Source organism: Oreochromis niloticus, linkage group LG7 (assembly GCF_001858045.2).
Source record: "Oreochromis niloticus isolate F11D_XX linkage group LG7, O_niloticus_UMD_NMBU, whole genome shotgun sequence".
Taxonomy (NCBI): Eukaryota; Metazoa; Chordata; class Actinopteri; order Cichliformes; family Cichlidae; genus Oreochromis; species Oreochromis niloticus.
The window spans coordinates 5,046,805-5,064,202 of record NC_031972.2 but is presented as its reverse complement, the minus strand read 5'-3'; the positions used below and the strand labels follow the sequence as shown (position 1 = coordinate 5,064,202).

The 17,398-nt window shown below is 41.1% G+C and overlaps 1 protein-coding gene across 2 annotated transcripts; it reads right to left on the bottom strand.

The window, feature by feature from the left end:
• Positions 1–8,342: 8,342 nt before the first annotated feature.
• On the bottom strand, positions 8,343–15,853 carry LOC100706353 (carbohydrate sulfotransferase 6). 2 transcript variants are annotated; one of them, XM_003439562.5, is made up of 2 exons: positions 15,522–15,853; positions 8,343–11,518 (listed from the first exon to the last, which is right to left on the bottom strand). In XM_003439562.5, the coding sequence occupies exon 2, from the start codon at positions 11,448–11,450 to the stop codon at positions 10,215–10,217; it is 1,236 nt and encodes a 411-aa protein (XP_003439610.1). In that variant the 5' UTR covers positions 11,451–11,518; positions 15,522–15,853; the 3' UTR covers positions 8,343–10,214. The 2 variants fall into 2 exon arrangements, with proteins under 2 accessions (XP_003439610.1, XP_005449368.1); XM_005449311.4 differs by having other exon boundaries at positions 8,343–11,523; positions 15,522–15,843.
• Positions 15,854–17,398: the final 1,545 nt, after the last annotated feature.

Sequence of the window (17,398 nt, the reverse complement as noted above, 5' to 3'; positions counted from 1 at the left end):
GTGTTGTAGGTTGTAGGTTTTAAGATGCCCTAAATGGCCTGCCTACTGGAACTGAATGAGCCAACTCCAAGACTACAGGCCTTAAGCTTTTGGGAACAACCAAGTGGTCGCCAACTCTGCTATGACGATACAGTCGTTCATTCTTTACAATGAATACTTCCCGTACTTATCAATCTCTGGTTCAGGAAGTGACTCAGTAATTTCTGTCCCCCTCACTTTTTCCTGTCTCCTCTGAAAAGTGACCTGCTTGACCACAAGAATGACATACAAAGGGGCCTCTCTGTTTCACTTCTCTACCACAGCTACTGCTAGTGATTGGAGAACTTTGTTTAGGGCCTTTAGTTCTGTATCCATTCTCACCCCCCTGCTCCATCACTATGACATTTCCTATTTGGTCCTTTGTCTTCTCCTTTGGGACCATCCACTTTTCATACAGGGCTTCAAGGCGCATTCGCAGTTCTTTGGGTGTCTCATCATCCTTCCCCCGTCATGTCGCGGAATCTCATTTGGTAAGTCTCAGCGCTTAATTTTTCAAGTACAGCTTATTTTACTTCATCAAAGTGCATTGTCTCTTCAGTGTCCATAGAAACATAAGCAGCACATGCTTTACCACTGAGAAGTGGAGCTAGATGCAGTGCCCATTTTTCTTGTGGCCACTGAAATCCTGTTGCAATCCTCTCAAAAGTCGTCAAATAATGTTCAGTGTCTTCATCCTCACCATAGGACTGCATCTTTGGGCCTCTCCAACCGCTTACTCTCCCCAGATTGGCTGACTGTGGTGCTGTGAAAGACTCGGGACGTTTCCATTCTGTTGAATGTATCCCCAATCAACTGTATTTTATCCATTTCATCCAGTGTACTTAAGGAGGCTTGGGAGGGAGCTAGACCTGAAAAACAGTGCTTGTCCCTCTCTTACGTTTTGAAAATGAGGGACAAGCTTGAACAGTTTCAGGAAGTGGGTCATAGTCATCTAATAAATGCCCAGCGACACCAAAAGCAGAACTATAATAAGAAGGCTTGCAGGAGGACCTTTCAAGAAGGACAAAAAGTGTTGCTTCTTTTGCCAGCTACTGAAAACAGCATCTTAGCCAAATGGCAGGGGACATATGTGATCAACAGGAAAGTAGGCCCTGTCACTTATGAGCGCAACATGCCAGATCGGCGTAAAAAGAACCAGGTATTTCATGTCAACATGCTGACGGTGTGGATTGATAAGCCGGACCAATCACTTCAGTTGTGGGCTCGTGTTGTACTGGAGGAAGAAGAGCCTCAAGAGGAATTTTTTTCCCACCAGAACTGAAGAAAAGATATTTCCGGATTTGAGCCATCTAACTACAGAACAGGAGAAGGCGCTAGCAGCCATAATGCCACAGTCAGCATGACATACACCTTCGTTGGCCAAATCAACCTCCCATCAGGGATACCACCTCCACAATTCCAGCAAAGCTGATGCCAGCATTGAAACAGGAGGTGGAAGAATTGCTTATAGAGCCATCTAGAGGTGAGTGGTGTAGCCCGGTGGTACTCGTCCCGAAGCAAAATGACTCAAGACAGAGATTTTGTGTTGACTTCTCAAAACTTAATGCTGTCTCTGTTTTTGATGCCTATCCTATGCCAAGAGTGGATGAATTGATCCAGCGCTTAGCTAATGCCAAGTACCTTACAACACTTGACCTTTGTAAAGGTTATTGGCAAGTCCCCCTAACAGAGTCCTCAAGGGATTTACCCACATTCAGGGTTCCCAGCTGACTTTATCATTTCAGAACTATGCCTTTCGGGCTACATGGTTCTCCAGCTACATTCCAGAGGCGGACTTGGTTCTGAAGGGAGCTGATGGCTATGCAGCAGCATATATTGATGACACTGTGGTGTTCAGTGAGACAAGAGAGGACCATGTTAAACATCTGACTGATGTCCTGCAACGAATCAGAACAGCTAGACTAGTCATAAACCCTGGAAAGTGTCACATTGCACAGACAGAGGTGGAGTACCTGGGATATGTCATTGGGGGTGGGGCCATCCGCCCTCAGGTGAGTAAGGTTGAGAACCTTGCTTCTTGTCCTCCTCCAACAACTAAGAAAAAGTTGAGATCCTTCCTGGGTTTAGCTGGCTGGTATTGGCTGGTTCATCCCCAATTTCTCTACCAGATTAGTTGTTCTTAGTGACTGAACCCATAAATCGTGTCCCAACAAAATTAAATGGACTCCAGAGTGTGAGGCTGTATTCATAGATTTGAAGAACTACTTATGTAATGAGCCTGTGTTGCAGTCCCCAGACTTTACATGCCCATTTACTGTACAGACTGATGCTTCAGGAGTTCGGCTGGGAGCTGTGTTGCTGCAAGGGGATGGAGAGAACCAAAGACCAGTGCAGTACATAAGCCATAAGCTCTTCACCAGAGAATTAAAGTATTCCACAATTGAAAAAGAAGCTTTGGCAATAAAATGGGCTTTGGGTACTCTGAAATATTATCTGCTGGAAAGCAAATTTGTGCTTGAAACTGATCATCGAGGTTTGCAGTGGATGAACAGAATAAGAGAAACCAATGCAAGAATCACCAGGTGGTATCTTTCACTGCAGGAATATTGTTTAAAGACTCAGAGCATGAAAAAAGAATGTTGTGGCAGACTTCCTTTCCCGTTCCTATGAAAAGTAACGGACTTAAGGGGAGGAGGGGGGCGACAAAGTGTCTAGGATTGAATTCATTTACCATTTGTCACTTACATATATTGTTAATTTGTCTTGTGTTGTCTTATAGTGAATCATAATGCTTTAATGTAGACCTTGCAGATATAACCTTGGCTCTACTCCAAATCTGTTTGTGGTAGCATTGGTTACATTCACTACATGTGTACAAATGTTCTTAAAGCCACGTCACTTAAACTTTAATTGATTTGCATCTTTCATTTGTTTATGTAGTTTGGTTATACTTACCATTATGTGTTCCTTTGTGCAGGTCCTATATGTAAAACAGGTGTGTCGGAGGCGCTGCCCAGTACTTCCTGTTTATATAGGGTCTTATGTCATCGAACGAGTCAATCGGGTGTAGCCAAATGAAGGGGTGTTTCTTTTGTGTAAAATTGTTTATTTCCTTTAAAATAACCTCATGAGTCGGATTGTGTGAAGAGACTGACTTTCAAACCATTTAGTTAGGTAAATGAGTTAAGTGGAAGAATGATTTTATTCCTCTTTCTTTTTTAGACTGTGTTATTTGGTCTAACCTGTTTTCTCAGGGGTAGATATTAATGAGGATCAGCTGTGGGTGGAATTCTGTATACAGCAGGTGGGATTTTGACTGTCAGGGTTGTCTTATTTGTGTAAAAGAGTTGTTGAAAGGCGATGCCAGAAAATAAAGGACACTTAAAAGAAACTTGAACAGTCTGCTGATGCTGTCTTTCTATCACATCCTTGCTGCTTACGTTATCAGGATGTTCTAAAAAACGAATAATAATAATAATGATGATGATGATAATAATTATAATAACATTAAAAAAAATAATAACAAAAACAGAATACTAAAGTATAAAATATCAAGAGAATTTGAGACAATTGTTTGGTATTTACAGTTTTGTATTCACAGTTGTGCAAAAAAAAACTTGTACAGTGAACATTTAAAGTGGTTTAAAGTGGCAGTGTGTAGAGTGTGTGCAGAACGTGCATCGGTCTGAATTGGGAAATGGATTTTCTAAAACCCATCCCGACTTTGCATTTATTGGGTTCTTTATCAATTATAATTTTGTTTTCCAAATTCTCACCTTAATGTTATAGAAAGAAGTTAACAAAGATTATGGCTACTGCCAGGGTGTCAAATTATAAGCTTAGCATGTTTTATTGGCTTAAATTAATCAAAGGTGGCTGAGCCAATCAGAATGAGGGACCAGCTTATATATTATTATAGGTCACATATTGTCTTTATCTAAATCTATAACTAATTGGATAGATGCACTCCTCACACTGTTTGTTTTACTTGGACCACATCATGCACTGACTGTACCTGACAGAGTCACATATCATATAATGTTGGATTCAGCACAGTCAGACCTTTGCATCAAACTTGGTGCTTCTGGGACAATCTCAGCAAAACTTAAGAAAAGGTACACAAATCCATTCATTACAGGTTCAGGTTCAGTGTATTTATATTTAACACGTAGGTTGTGAGTCATCCATGCTGACATGCACATTTCACACATGGACACAACAGATAAGCAGATCATCAGATAAGATTATGAACTACTACTTTAAATTATGTCTATTGTACTTCTCTGTTTTTAAGGAGCGCTTTCTTTCATTTGCACAGTATCTCTAAAAACAGAAAAACCCTGTATCAAAGTGACACTGAAAAACTAGTCACTAAATTTATTGCTTCTAGGATGTTCTAAAAACTCCATGAAATGTCTTCAGTTGATCCAAAATGCTTCAGCAAGAGTACTGACAGGAATTAGGAAGAGAGAGCATATTTACTTTTCTCCTGTATTGGCTTCTCTTCATTGGCTCTTTGTTAAATCTCTTTGTTAAAATCCTTCTAACCGCATACAAGGCCTTGAATAATCAGGCAATTCTGGAGTAGACTCATACTTTAAAACTAGCTGCACAAGCTTATCAGTGACCTGACATGAGGGGCATGCCGGTTACTTGGCCTCCAGTAACACTGTGAGGAATCTTGGAGTTGGTTTTTTACCAGGATATGTCCTTCAAAGCCCATATTAAAAAAGTATATGTAGGGCTGCTTTCTTCTAGTTGCACATTATCTCTAAAATTAGAAATATCCTGTCTCAGAGTGATGCTGAAAAACTACTTCATACATTTATTACTTCTAGAATGCACTAATGTAATTATTATGAGGATGTTCTACGAGGTTCAAGGATGTCCTTGAAAAGCTTTCAGCTGATCTAAAATGCTTCAGCAAGAGTATGACAGGGACTAGAAAGAAAGAGCGAGCGTATTTCTCCTATATTGGCTTCCCTTCATTGGCTCCCTGTTAAATCCAGAATTGAAGTTTAAAGCCTTCACATACAAGGTCTTGAATAATCAGGCCTCGCCTTATCTTATAGCACTGTATCACACCAAGCAAGATCTTCACTCTCACACTGCAGGCTTACTTGTGGTTCCTAGAGTATTTAAAGTAGAATGGGAGGCAGAGCCTTCAGCTTTCAGGCCCCTCTTCTATGGAACCAGCTTCCGGTTTGGATTCAGGAGACAGACGCACTCTCTGCCTTTAAGATAAGGCTTAAAACTTTCCTTTTTGCTGAAGCACATAGTTAGGGCTGGATCAGGTGATGCTGAATCCTCCCTTAGTTTGCTGCAATACGTCTTGGCTGCTGGAGGATTCCAGGATTGATGCACTGTTTTTTCCTCACTCATCTTTTTGACTCACAATGTGTTTATTTACCTCTCTGCATGTAATCATTAATCATTTGCAGTTTATGATATGACTGCTGTGACCTGATCAGTGCACTGCTGATAAAGTAATGACAAGAAGAAGACCAAGATCCCTGATGACTGAAATTAGTCATGCTAGCGTGGCATAATGTGATTTGCTTACTGAACAGGCTGATACAGCTGATACTGGCTAATGAACTTCAGACCCTCGGGATAGAAAAGTAAACAGCAGGTCCCTGTTCCTCTCTCTTTCCTAGTATCCTCTTCCTATCATTAAGTTTCCACTTTTGTATGTACTAGTGTGGTAATAATTAGTTAGTTAACTGATAACTGATGTGAATGATCCTTCTTTAACAGTTTGAATCATATGGGCTTTTTTTTTTAAAATGGTGGATAAACTAGACCTAAACAACATTCACCATTGAAACTTTATATAAGAATCATAGGTATAGAGCAGATATATAGAGGCTTTTTCTGCTCAACCATCTCCAATTTGCATAAAAATGATATGGGCCAATGTTTAACCATTTATAATGACAACTGTGAAAATTTAGCTTCATATATCAAATACTATCTTCAATCCATTCACCCATTCATTTTCCTCTGCTTTTCCATGGGCATCAGCCTAAGCGGAGAACTGTCTGGGGGCCTCCTCCTCAGTGGGACATCCCCGGAACAACTTACCCAGGAGACGTCCAGGACGCATCCTCATCAGATGCCAGAAACACCTCAACTCGCTCCTTTCGACGCAGCATAGCAGCAGCTCTACTCTGAGCCCCTCCCCAGTTATTACTATCAATCAATTTTATTTGAAAAGGGACCAAGTACAATAATAACATATTTGTTGCCATTGTCCCAGAGTTACTTTAAGCTAACTTGCATCTGTAGTTTCTTGGCAGGTCATATGCAGAAGATCATAAAAGTAATGGTCCAGCTCTTCAACCTATCACTAAGGGAGAGACCAGCCACCCTTTGGAGAAAACTCATTTCCGCCACTTGTAAACGCAATCTCATTCTTCCGGTCACTACCCAGAGCTTGGTGAGGGTAGGTAAATTGAGAGCTTTGTTTTTAACTCAGCTCCACCCTGCTCCTGCTTCCATCACTTGCGACCAAGACCCAGAGATACGTAAACTCCTCCACTTGAGGCAGTAATTTGTCCCTGACCCGGAGTGGGCACTCCACCCTTTTTTCAGCTAAGGACCAGGGCTCAGACTTGGAAGTGCTGATTCTCATTCCTTCTACTTCACACTCACTTGCGAACCGCTCTAGTGCGAGCTGCAGGCCATCACCTGATGAAGTCAACAGAACCACATCATGTGCGAAAAGCAGAGATGAAATTCTGAGAGCACCCAAGTGGAAGCCTTTTGCCACCTGGCTAAATTCTGTCCATTAAAACTATGAACAGTCAAAGTCCAACGCCCACCAAGAATGAGTCTGACTTATTGCCACCAATGTGAACCAAGCTCATGCAACAGTTGTATAAGAACCAAATGGCTTGTAACAATAACTGCTTCCTCTACAGGAGATGTGTCACTGGGATTAAGGAGGTCTTAAAAGTATTCCTTCCACCACCCGACAATATCCTCAGCTCCCGAGGCGTAACGTCCCGATGATTTGTCATGTCCCGTGGCGTTCCTGAGGAACGCGAAAGGTGACCTTCTGCATTCTTATGCTACGCGCCGGGTTATGGGTGAAATCCAGTAGAATGATGTCCCGCAGTAATACATGTTCCAGCCATGTATTCCAGCCCCAACCTTAACACTAGCCTTATCCATAACACTAACCAGCACTTTAATGATGTTAAATACTGTTTTCCAAAGTGATTTAAGTAAAATGAACGGACATTTATTTTATCTTTTTATCCTGTTTATATTCTTATTAGGTCATATCTCCAGTGTTTCCTCGGAGGGGGCTCTCTGCACCGGGGCTGTGATCGACCGTGGCTGCTGGGGCTCTGTGTATCCTCTCAGCCTGGCTGGGGGGCTTCTTTGCCTCCCTCCTGCTGTGTGCCCAGCCTGGAGGCTGCGGTCTGTGACCGGCTCCCGGTGCAGACGGCTCCCTGTGATAGTGTTTCCTCACTTGGCTAAATCGTACCCAGCCCAATTTTACTCTTTAAATGTGTGTGTGTGTGGGGGTGGGGTGGGCTGCTTTTAACCATGTAAAAAAAAAAACTGTGCTACAGTTTTTTTTTTGTATGAAAAGTGCTTTATAAATAAAGATTGATTGATTGATTGATTGACATGTGTAGACTGATTCCAAACGGTTCTCATGTATCCTCGGCCTTCCGACCTCGTCATTTAGGGACGTGTTGGGTGCCCTGAAGTGTAATATGTTGACGATTTCTCAGTGTAAAATATTACGCTTTGGGAGTGATAATGTGTTGGCACTCCACTTGGACTTTCCACAGTGTTGGTAGAACACTGCCAAGAGCACCAGAAGCACCAAGATTTCAGACATAGGAGTGATCAGAATTATCAGAAGAGTTGTATGGCAGTTATATGTTACAATAATGCAAAATAAAATATGTAGGATAGTTTTTAACATGAAATTCTTGGTCACAGAAATGAGGACAATGTCATTTTCATGCCCTCTCAAGACTACTCAGGTGAAATGATCTCCTTAATTCCTAATTGTTTTGCTATTTTATTTTTTTTTTGACAAAGAATTTTATATTGCACTTGTGTCTCCCAGTTTGGAATTGGGAGACAGACACAGTCTCTGCCTTTAAGATAACGCTTAAAATATCCTTTTTTTATAAACCATATAGTTAGGGCTGGATCAGGTGACCCTGAATTCTTCCATTGTTACACTTCAATAGTTCTCAGCTGCTGGGGGATTGCATTGATGCACTGTTTCATCATTACTCACCTTTTTCAATCACTATGTGTGTAAAATTGAAAATTAACAGTTTAGCTTGCAGTAATGTCTTCAGACCAGATATGATCAAATTAAGTTACTGTAATTCAACTTTTGTTATCATTTTTAATATCCATATCCAAGATAGAATTCAACTGCTCACTAAAAGTATTAATCAATAAAATAATAAAAAAATAGGCAGGGGTACAATATAAATAAAGACATTGAGCACTTCAACCCAGTTTAAATAAACATCCGTCCATGTATGAACACCTTCACACAGTAGCTATGATACTTATATGTGACATCATAGAAGCCTTATGGGCACCGCTGCTATTTACAAAGAAAAATATAAATAAAACAAAACAAAAAACATTCAACCTGATGAATTTCCTCAGAAGCCCCGCCCACTGCTGTTCCAGCCCTCGGTTTGCAAGGAGTGGCCAGTCATAAGAAAGTTCCCATAAATGCAAGTTGTTTCAGACAGCAGATACCCTGTGGAGCTGCACCAATGCCCACAATAACATAAATATGAATTTGAGTCCAAATGAGTGAAAATCGTCCCATTTTATGCTCCCTTTTGGTTCTGTGTTGTTAATCTGTGTTGTTAATCTTGCAAAGTAGTCAAGTGGAGATCTTTAATTAAGTTAGTAAACTATGTGCTCTAGATGGTTAACTAACTGCTTACTGTCAATCACATGGACAGGAGGAGACTGCTAAATGCAGTTAAATAGGAAATATGCCATGTTGAAATAAACTGGAATCAGTGTTATAGAAGTTATATGTGTCTTTCAGCAACTAGGAGGCAAACTTTCTGCAGTCACAGTGTGACTTGGATTGACTGCAGTCACTCTTAGGCTACGTTCACACTGCAGGCGAAAGTGCATCAAATCTGACTTCTTTGACCCTATGCGACCCATATCCAATCATGGTATGACAGTTTGAACAGCCGTTTCGTATGTAGTACTGAATCTGATGCATATCTGATGTTTTAGAAAGTGACTGCTGTTTGAATGGTCATGTCACATTAAATCCGTCTTTTACGTCACTGACACAAGACAGACGCCAATTATCCATATATACCTCTGCACGGAGGTAGCAGCCACTGCTCCAAACAAGCCCATTGTTAAAGCACAGGCTCTCTTTTTTTTCTTAGTGTCCTTCTTTCTCTAATTCATTTGTCAAAATTCTGTCGGTTACGACTGTGCGGAAATTGATAGATCGCTGCAACAACACCTACTAGCTCTGTAGCCGCCATTTTTACTTCCGTAAACAGAGCGTGTTGTGTGTGACGTTTTCTTTTGCTCATGCGGGCCGCTTTGAGAGTCGTGAACCGTTCACACTAGAGCGCGTTTGCTGTCACATTTTATTTGTAGTGTGAACAACCAGACAAAAAAAATTGGATTTGATCAAAAAATAGGACCTGAGCATTAAGACCTGCATTGTGAACGTAGCCTTAGAGAGACTGTTTACAAATATTTGTAGAATTTATAAATGCAGACAGATTACCAACATGCTACTGTGACTCTGAATGAGTCTTTTGTCAATGAACTGGTTCTTATATAGCGCTTTTCTACTCTGTCTGAGCACTCAAAGCACTTTATACAACTTGGTCATTCACGATAATCACACCCATTCACACAAGCACTTTTCTAGGTTTTCAGTGCTACCTCATACACGTTTACACTCTGATGGATGCATCAGAGAGCCACCTGGGGTTAGTATCTTGCCCAAGTCCCTCTCAAATGGATCTTGCCAGTCTGCTCTTAGCATGAGCAGACTGGCATGAGCAGTCTTGATCTCCTCAAGAACAGACTGCTCATGCCAGTCTGCTCTACATGAGCAGACTGGGATCGAACCAACGACCTTCTGGCTAGTAGGCGACCCGTGGCATGCAAACACTAAATGTACATTAACAGAATGCTGTGCTGCCTTTTCACATTTGAATCTTGCCACTCCATAGCAGGTCTGTGGTAACCTAATCTTGTGTTTTGTGCAATCCGTCTGTCATAAAGTCTTTGTCATTCCTGTTGTAACTGTCGTCCAGATGGTGTGTTTTATCATGTGACCAGTTGAGCTGTTCTCGTGGTACCAGTAGATCAATGTCAAGACTCTTCTGCTCTATTTCACTGTTTACCATCCTGTACCCGAGATAAGACATGGCCTCTTCACACACTTCCTGTACTCGTTTGACCTTGTTGTGCGGCAGCATGGTGCGCCAAGCCTGGGAGACGTCAATGGCACTCCGTGAAGTAACCTTGAAGGCCTCGTTAGCGGAGCCTTTGCCTTTTCCGTGGGTCACCTTATAGATCCATGTGGCCAGCTGCGTGGTCATCTCCAGACCTACAAACTGATACAACGCATTGATCTCCTCAAGTGGGTTGCGCGTCACATCCTCATAGCGAACCAATTTGTAGCGGCCTTTTAAAAATGGAGGGGGGTTCAGGACAGCCCTCTCATTGATGCGCAAGTGACTGCGACAGATCTCCTGGATGATCTGATACTGTATCTCTGTTTTATTGATGTGTTTCTGTTCCAAGACGATAGCGTTATCACGTACAAAGAACCCAGCTGACTCTTCCTTAGACCGCATCACTCCCCGTGGGTCTCGAACCAAGTGGATGATGCGGAGATCTAAGTTTGGGTCCTGCAAAAGTGGGTAAAGGGATTCCAGTTCAAAGATACGCACTTCCTTGTACACCACATGAGAGTAAAAGCCACACACCTCCTCTACAATTTGCAGGTTCTTAGGTGTGCAATTCTTTTGGCACTGTGCCTGGTTGCTAAGCTGATCACGTGGTGTGAGAGGACAGGCTGGAGCTGAGCACAGAGCTCGACTGTGACTCCACATAAACATTTCTTTCTGGTTCTCTGTAAGGTAGGACTCCATCACTGAGAAGTCACAGTGGAACAGGCTCCGTAAGAGATCCCTCACTGCCATTCGAAGTGCCCGTGCACCATTTTGCCTCAGCTGGGTCCACACATGCCAACCGGGCTCCATAAGGTAGAAGACAGACGGGTGCTGATTGAACACCTGGCCCATGAGGGATGAACCTGATCTCCACGATGACAGCAGCAGAACGTGGACTTTGTCATTGGAGGTAGGTTGGTCATAGGGGCTGAGCTGCATGTACCAGCCGCAGAGCAGCAGCAGTGCTGCCCCCTGTAGGATCACCAGGAACTTCATGGTGTTCCCTCTGTATCGGTGTATCATGGCTGTAGGCGGCTTTCAAGTCAGTGAGTGCTTGGTGTGACTCCTTCTCTCTTCAGCTCTGTATTGAGCTGTGCTGCATAAAAAGAAAGAGTAATTTAAATTGTAAGATTTGACATTTGTGTTTTACAATACACAGTTTGCTTGCAAATCCTATCTTTGCTGGAAAATTTGGCATGTCCCTGCCTCCACCATTACTCTTGCTGATAACATGTTTAAGCAAATGTTAAGCAAGGCAGACACCCCCATACTACCACTGTCTCACCTTGGAAATTTTAGAATGATGTTTGTAAACATTGTGACTCATGTTGATGGCTCAAATTACAAGCTGAATACCTTTTAATGGCTTAAATGATTTAAATGAGCCTAATGACTGTTAGTAGGTTTTATCTGCTATACCTCATATAGTATATAGTAGGGTATAATTTTTATCAAACTTAAATATGTGACTTAGTTGGATAATTTTTCACAGATGTGCCTTAACGGAAAATAAAGGGAAGTCTTTCTTCAGATCTCTGTGGTGTGTGAGATGATTCAGTAAAGATTTAACTTTTGGACACTTTAAAAATGTATTATCAGATTTGTTGTGATTCAAGTGGGAATTTCTTTGTGTACTTTCAAAATAATCCTGTCCTATAAGACCTGAACTCTGAGATCCCAAGGTCAAAATGTGATCTCTTAACCCTACGAATGACCAAGCGAAGATGCTGTGAGACTTCCAGATACAGAAGACCTGCTGATGGTTAACCAAGTGGACATAGTGATGGTAAACAACCAAAGGAAGAGGGCTGTAGTGTTCACGATAGCTATACCAAGTGAAAGCAACATCAGCAAGAAGAAACATGAGAAACCTGAGAAATAAAATGCTGAAAGTGGAACAGAAAATGATGTGGAAGGTGAAGATAACAGCAGTCCCCATGGTAACTGATGCACTCAGGGCAATGACCCCAAAACTGGGCAAGTGACTCCAGCAGATCCAAAGAATGAGATCCAATATACCAATGAAGTGCACCTCATCCTAATAAAAATCTTTAAAATGGGTTAAGACAGACACTTGCTGACCAAACTTCAGGAAGCTGAGATAGTTATTTTCATGCCACATGGGTATGTCGGTCTGCCCACTCCTTTGAACTGTAGAGTTATGTAATAATTGTCATTGTATAGCGTAAATTATATTTATTTCATCTAAAATATCAAGGATGATTCTGTATGCATTTTTCATCCTGTAATTTCTCCAGAATTATACAGTGGGTTGAGATGAAACTCTGCACACATAGAGTATAAGTATCCAAGAGGAGGAATCTGTTGTGAATTTCATGACAACTAACACATAGATTTTAATAGATTCTTAAAATAACATTCTTGGGAGGTTGTTTTCAGTTTCAGAATCATCCTATAGTTCTTTGTGAATCTTAAAGTTTCGTGATGAAACTATGCACACGTGTAGAGTACGTGATCCAGAAGAGGAATCCGCTGAGAACTGAATGTCAAATATAAAGGATGATTTAAATGTATTTTTTATTTTGAATTCACCACCTTCAGTTAACCTTGTTGGTTTTGGGCAGAACTTTCCTTTGATTTCCTTGAATATTGCACAAAAGTAGCTTCTCAAAGTAATATCATCATTGCTGCCCTGTGTTAGAGGAGCATATTTTCTGATTCTGATAACACTACAACCCTTCAGTTTTTTTCCTTTACTTTTTTATTTTATTATATATTTTTATTATATATTATATAGTTATATCATTTTACTTGAAATGTCACAATAGTGTAAACTTAATTAATTACAAGTAAAATACTCCTTTGTACTTAACAGGTTCAGAGATGTTGAATTCTGCCGTGAGTTGCCCAAATCAAAAGTACCATCAAATCCCTTCAAAATAATTTCTCACATCGTGTACTCAGTTCATTCTGCGCTTCAGTAGAACCCCTCCCATGCAGCAGCTAAACTGATGGTTGATCTGACACGTTTGGTTTCGTTTATTTTCAGTTTCCTTTTTATCAACTAGATTAGATTAGTTAGATTTTCAGCTCCACCTTTCCGCCACTTCTTCCACGTTAAATTCTTTGTTCCACAAAGTGCGTGACCCCACAGCGAAGGTAGGGGAGGGGCCGATTGCGTTATGAGATTGGATTGGTAATCTAGTGCACAGGTTCCCAAAGTGTGGGGCCCGCCCCCTAGGGGGGGCGCAGAGCCATTGGGTGGGGGGGCGGTATGAAAAGGAAAAAAAAAAAAGAGCGCTTGGACACTGTGGACAGGTTTTTGACGCGGCTCCCACACAAACGCAAAGCAGGAGATGAAGCATCGCCAAATATGTTTCCAAACCAACTTCCTTCGAAGCCAAAGACTAGAAAATATGGTGAAGCATATCTTCCCTTTGGCTTCACCTGCACAAGTAGGTCTCCCCTGCAAAATTAGTTTTCCCTGCGTCGGGAGCAGCGCTGGGCTCTCCAAATCACGGACAAACAGTATACCACATTCTTGATTTTTAGTTCACAAACACTTCTTGTAATAACTAACTACTCCTGACATTTTGGACATGTTAGCTCTTTATGCAGTAAAGTTACAGCGGGATACAAATAATATCAGGCTGATCCTGCCGTAATTTGTTCCCCCGGTTCAAATCACGGACAAACAGTATCCCACAGCTGTTTATGTGTTTAAACCCATTTTGCACAGAGAGGCATTTTTTGAAAAATGTATTGATAGCAATGTTGAATATTATTACACAGGAAAAAAAACAACTACACGTAAAATAATCACACCCTGACGCCTCTGCCTTTCTAAATGGAGGGACAGTAACTGCGTGTGTATATGTAAGCGTGTAAAACCTGAAGATAGTCAGATTAACAGTATTTTGTCTCTATCTGCCATTCTGCAATTCATCTCATGGAAACAATAACGTGGCGCACAGCGTGACGTGAAAAGAGGCACATACCTTTGACGTTGCGTGACGAACTCTGTAATCCTCGTCCACACATAAACGCAAAAAAGGAGTTTTAAATAATCTCCGTTTTCGGTGAATCGCAACGCCGTTTACGTGTTGACGAAAAGCCCAAACGCATAGAAACAGCTGAGTTTTCAAAAATACCCGTGTAGGTGTGGACGTAGCGTAAAAGAGTTAATAGTATATTTTATTACTATAGTACTATTATTTAGTAATATTTTTATTACTATAGTAATAAAATATACTGTAATTATATACATATAAAGTATACCTGTAATTTATTGCCGTTTACTTGTATTTGCTTAATTGTTTACTAAATGTTTGAGGTGTGAAATAAACCGCAATGGAGTAAACAAAATATGGGTGTGTGTGTTTGGAGGATGTGTTTGTGTGTGTGTGTGTGTGGGGGGGGGGGGCATTTTTCTTGTAAAAAAGGGGGGCCTGGCAAAAAAAGTTTGGGAACCACTGCTCTAGTGTCTGTAATGAAATTGGCTGCTATCATTGCTTGCAGGGCCGTTGCGCGGAGATAAAAAAAATGCGTCCGTATGCCAGATTACCAGCGCAGCCGTGGTTTAGTCATGTTCCATTGACCTTATTGAATTTGAGAACTTCGCAGCGATTGGAAAAGACACTCTACAGATGTTTTATGGACCATGACTTATTCAATTAGACGTCTTGAATTTGAGCAAAATTGTCCTTTATTTCCTGTGGACCATGGCCGTGACTGGAGTGTATGAGCCAGAGGAGGAATCTACTGAAAATTTCACGTCAACTATCAAAGATGATTTAATGAATTTATGATATGATGCTGTCACGTTCAACAGCATATTTACTTTCAGAATATTTGACCTTTGATTTCTCAGTTATATTACAGTGGTTCTCTTTCAAACACACAGACACACACGCACGCACACACACGCACGCACACACACACACACACACACACACACACACACGTTTATCACGGCAAAAGGTTTGATAGACATGCCGACATGCTGCATGCCGCTCCACCATGTTCATTTCACGCTTTGCTCGATATACCAGGAAAATAATAATAATACGCATTATTATTATTATTAATAATAATAATACTAATAATTTTTATTTTTTTAAGAAAATGTTTTACCTTTTGTGTTGTTGTCAGAGAACAGTCCTCTGAGTCTACCCCAACTCTTTAACTCAAACCCGAGCGGTCCTCTCCTCAGGATAACTTTCTTCCAGTTCCCAGCTGTGTACGAAGCTGCGTTTTTAGATGGGGGTGGTGACTCTGAAGGGCTGACGGGCTAGCAGAGGGCTGGGCGTAAGCAGCCAAAAAATGTTGTCTTCACTTTTTGACACAACAGTTCACAGATAGAGAAAGGTGGTGAGTGGTGGGTGGGTCTATCGGCTGAGATCGTTAAATGCGTTTGTGTCTGGAGCTTCATGTGTTAAATTACCTTTTGGTTTTATCCGGGTTCAGCCACGATAGAAACACATTAAATATGGGGACTTTTTTTTCCTGCTCATTCTTTCTTGTGGCCAGTTTTGTTCCCCAAATTTTCCCCCATATTTATCCCTCAGCGTTTTCCACTTCTTTGTAAGTTCCCCTCATGTTCATTCTGGCAATCACCCTCCAGGAATTTGCTTATAGGTAAAGGACATGATTATTATTCTGTCCAAGGTCCACAGTAGACCGTATGAAGTGTACAGTACTGCTTAGCATTGTCATAGAGAAATGTATACGAGGTTAAAAAAAATACAAAAAGAACCAACAACTTCTTTTTCTTTGACAAGTAAAGCAAAAATAAATAATTGATAAAATATCTACTTTTAAAAAAGCCTTCAGAACATTTTTCTGCAAATTCATACATACCGACCAACGAGCTCAAGAAAAACAAACCGACATCTATTTTCACTGAATCTAAACGTGGTTCTCTCAGTCGGAGATAGGCTATACGTCTGCGCCGGCGGTAGAGATGCTGTAGGCAGAGGTGGGAAGTAACAAAGGGCAAATACTTCATGACTGTACTTGAGCAGAATTTGCAAGTGTCTGTACTTTACTTGAGTATTTATTTTACTTGTATTTCCTACATTTCCGCACAAACACCTGCAGGCTACTTTCTATTACTTACATTTTCAAAACAGACTGTTTAAGTTTTTAACTCGTCTGAGGGAACTTTTTATTTCTCAGCATTGTACGCCTTCAAATATGAAGCCTAAATGAAGTGAACGATGTTTTAGAAAAGATATTCTTATTGGTATTCTGTCGCACAGTGTGTCTGACAACTTAAGTTACATCTGCTGTATTTCACAGGGAGAGAAATAAATGCACGCAACTTCACTCAAAGATGGTGAAAGACACGAAAGACCGGACAGGTGAGGAAGAAGTGACATTAGAAAATGGCAAAAAGGTGGACTGCTCAGTGACATTTGATGACTGGAAATTTATAGATTACATGGAATGACCCTATTTTTAAATCAGATGTTTGATCTGCATGATATGCAGATATGGTTTTTCATATTGTTAAATATCCCACAAAAAAACCCCGAGGTTTATACTTTCGTTGTGTTACTCGGGGGTTGCATGAAAACCAGTGGAGTGCAGGAGAAACAGGTTAGTTTGCTGCACTGTGACCAGTGGCGGTCCAAGCCTGTTTGGTGCCCTGGGCGAACACTCCCTCTGGAGAGAGAGAGAGAGATTATGCATAGTATGCAAACGGCTAACGAACAGCCATTATAATTCGTCATACAATGAGAACAGGACAAATCAACAATATAATAATATAATATTGTGCTGAACACAGTCCAAAAGATTCAGTAAGCTACATCAGTGTCTACTGTTTACTATCATAGCCAAGTGACACTTCACTATCCCTACTAATTGATGTTATCTCATTGTATCTCTGTTGTGGTCAGTGCTATCTTCTATGCTGTTGCATGCTGGGGCAGCAGGTTGCGGGTCACAGATGCCAACAGACTAAATTAACTGATCCACAAGGCCAGTAATGTTGTGGGGATGGAGCT

Bases quoted from the DNA above. Each gene is read 5' to 3' on its own strand.
- LOC100706353 (XM_003439562.5), bottom strand. From the start codon at position 11,450: ATGATACACCGATACAGAGGGAACACCATGAAGTTCCTGGTGATCCTA.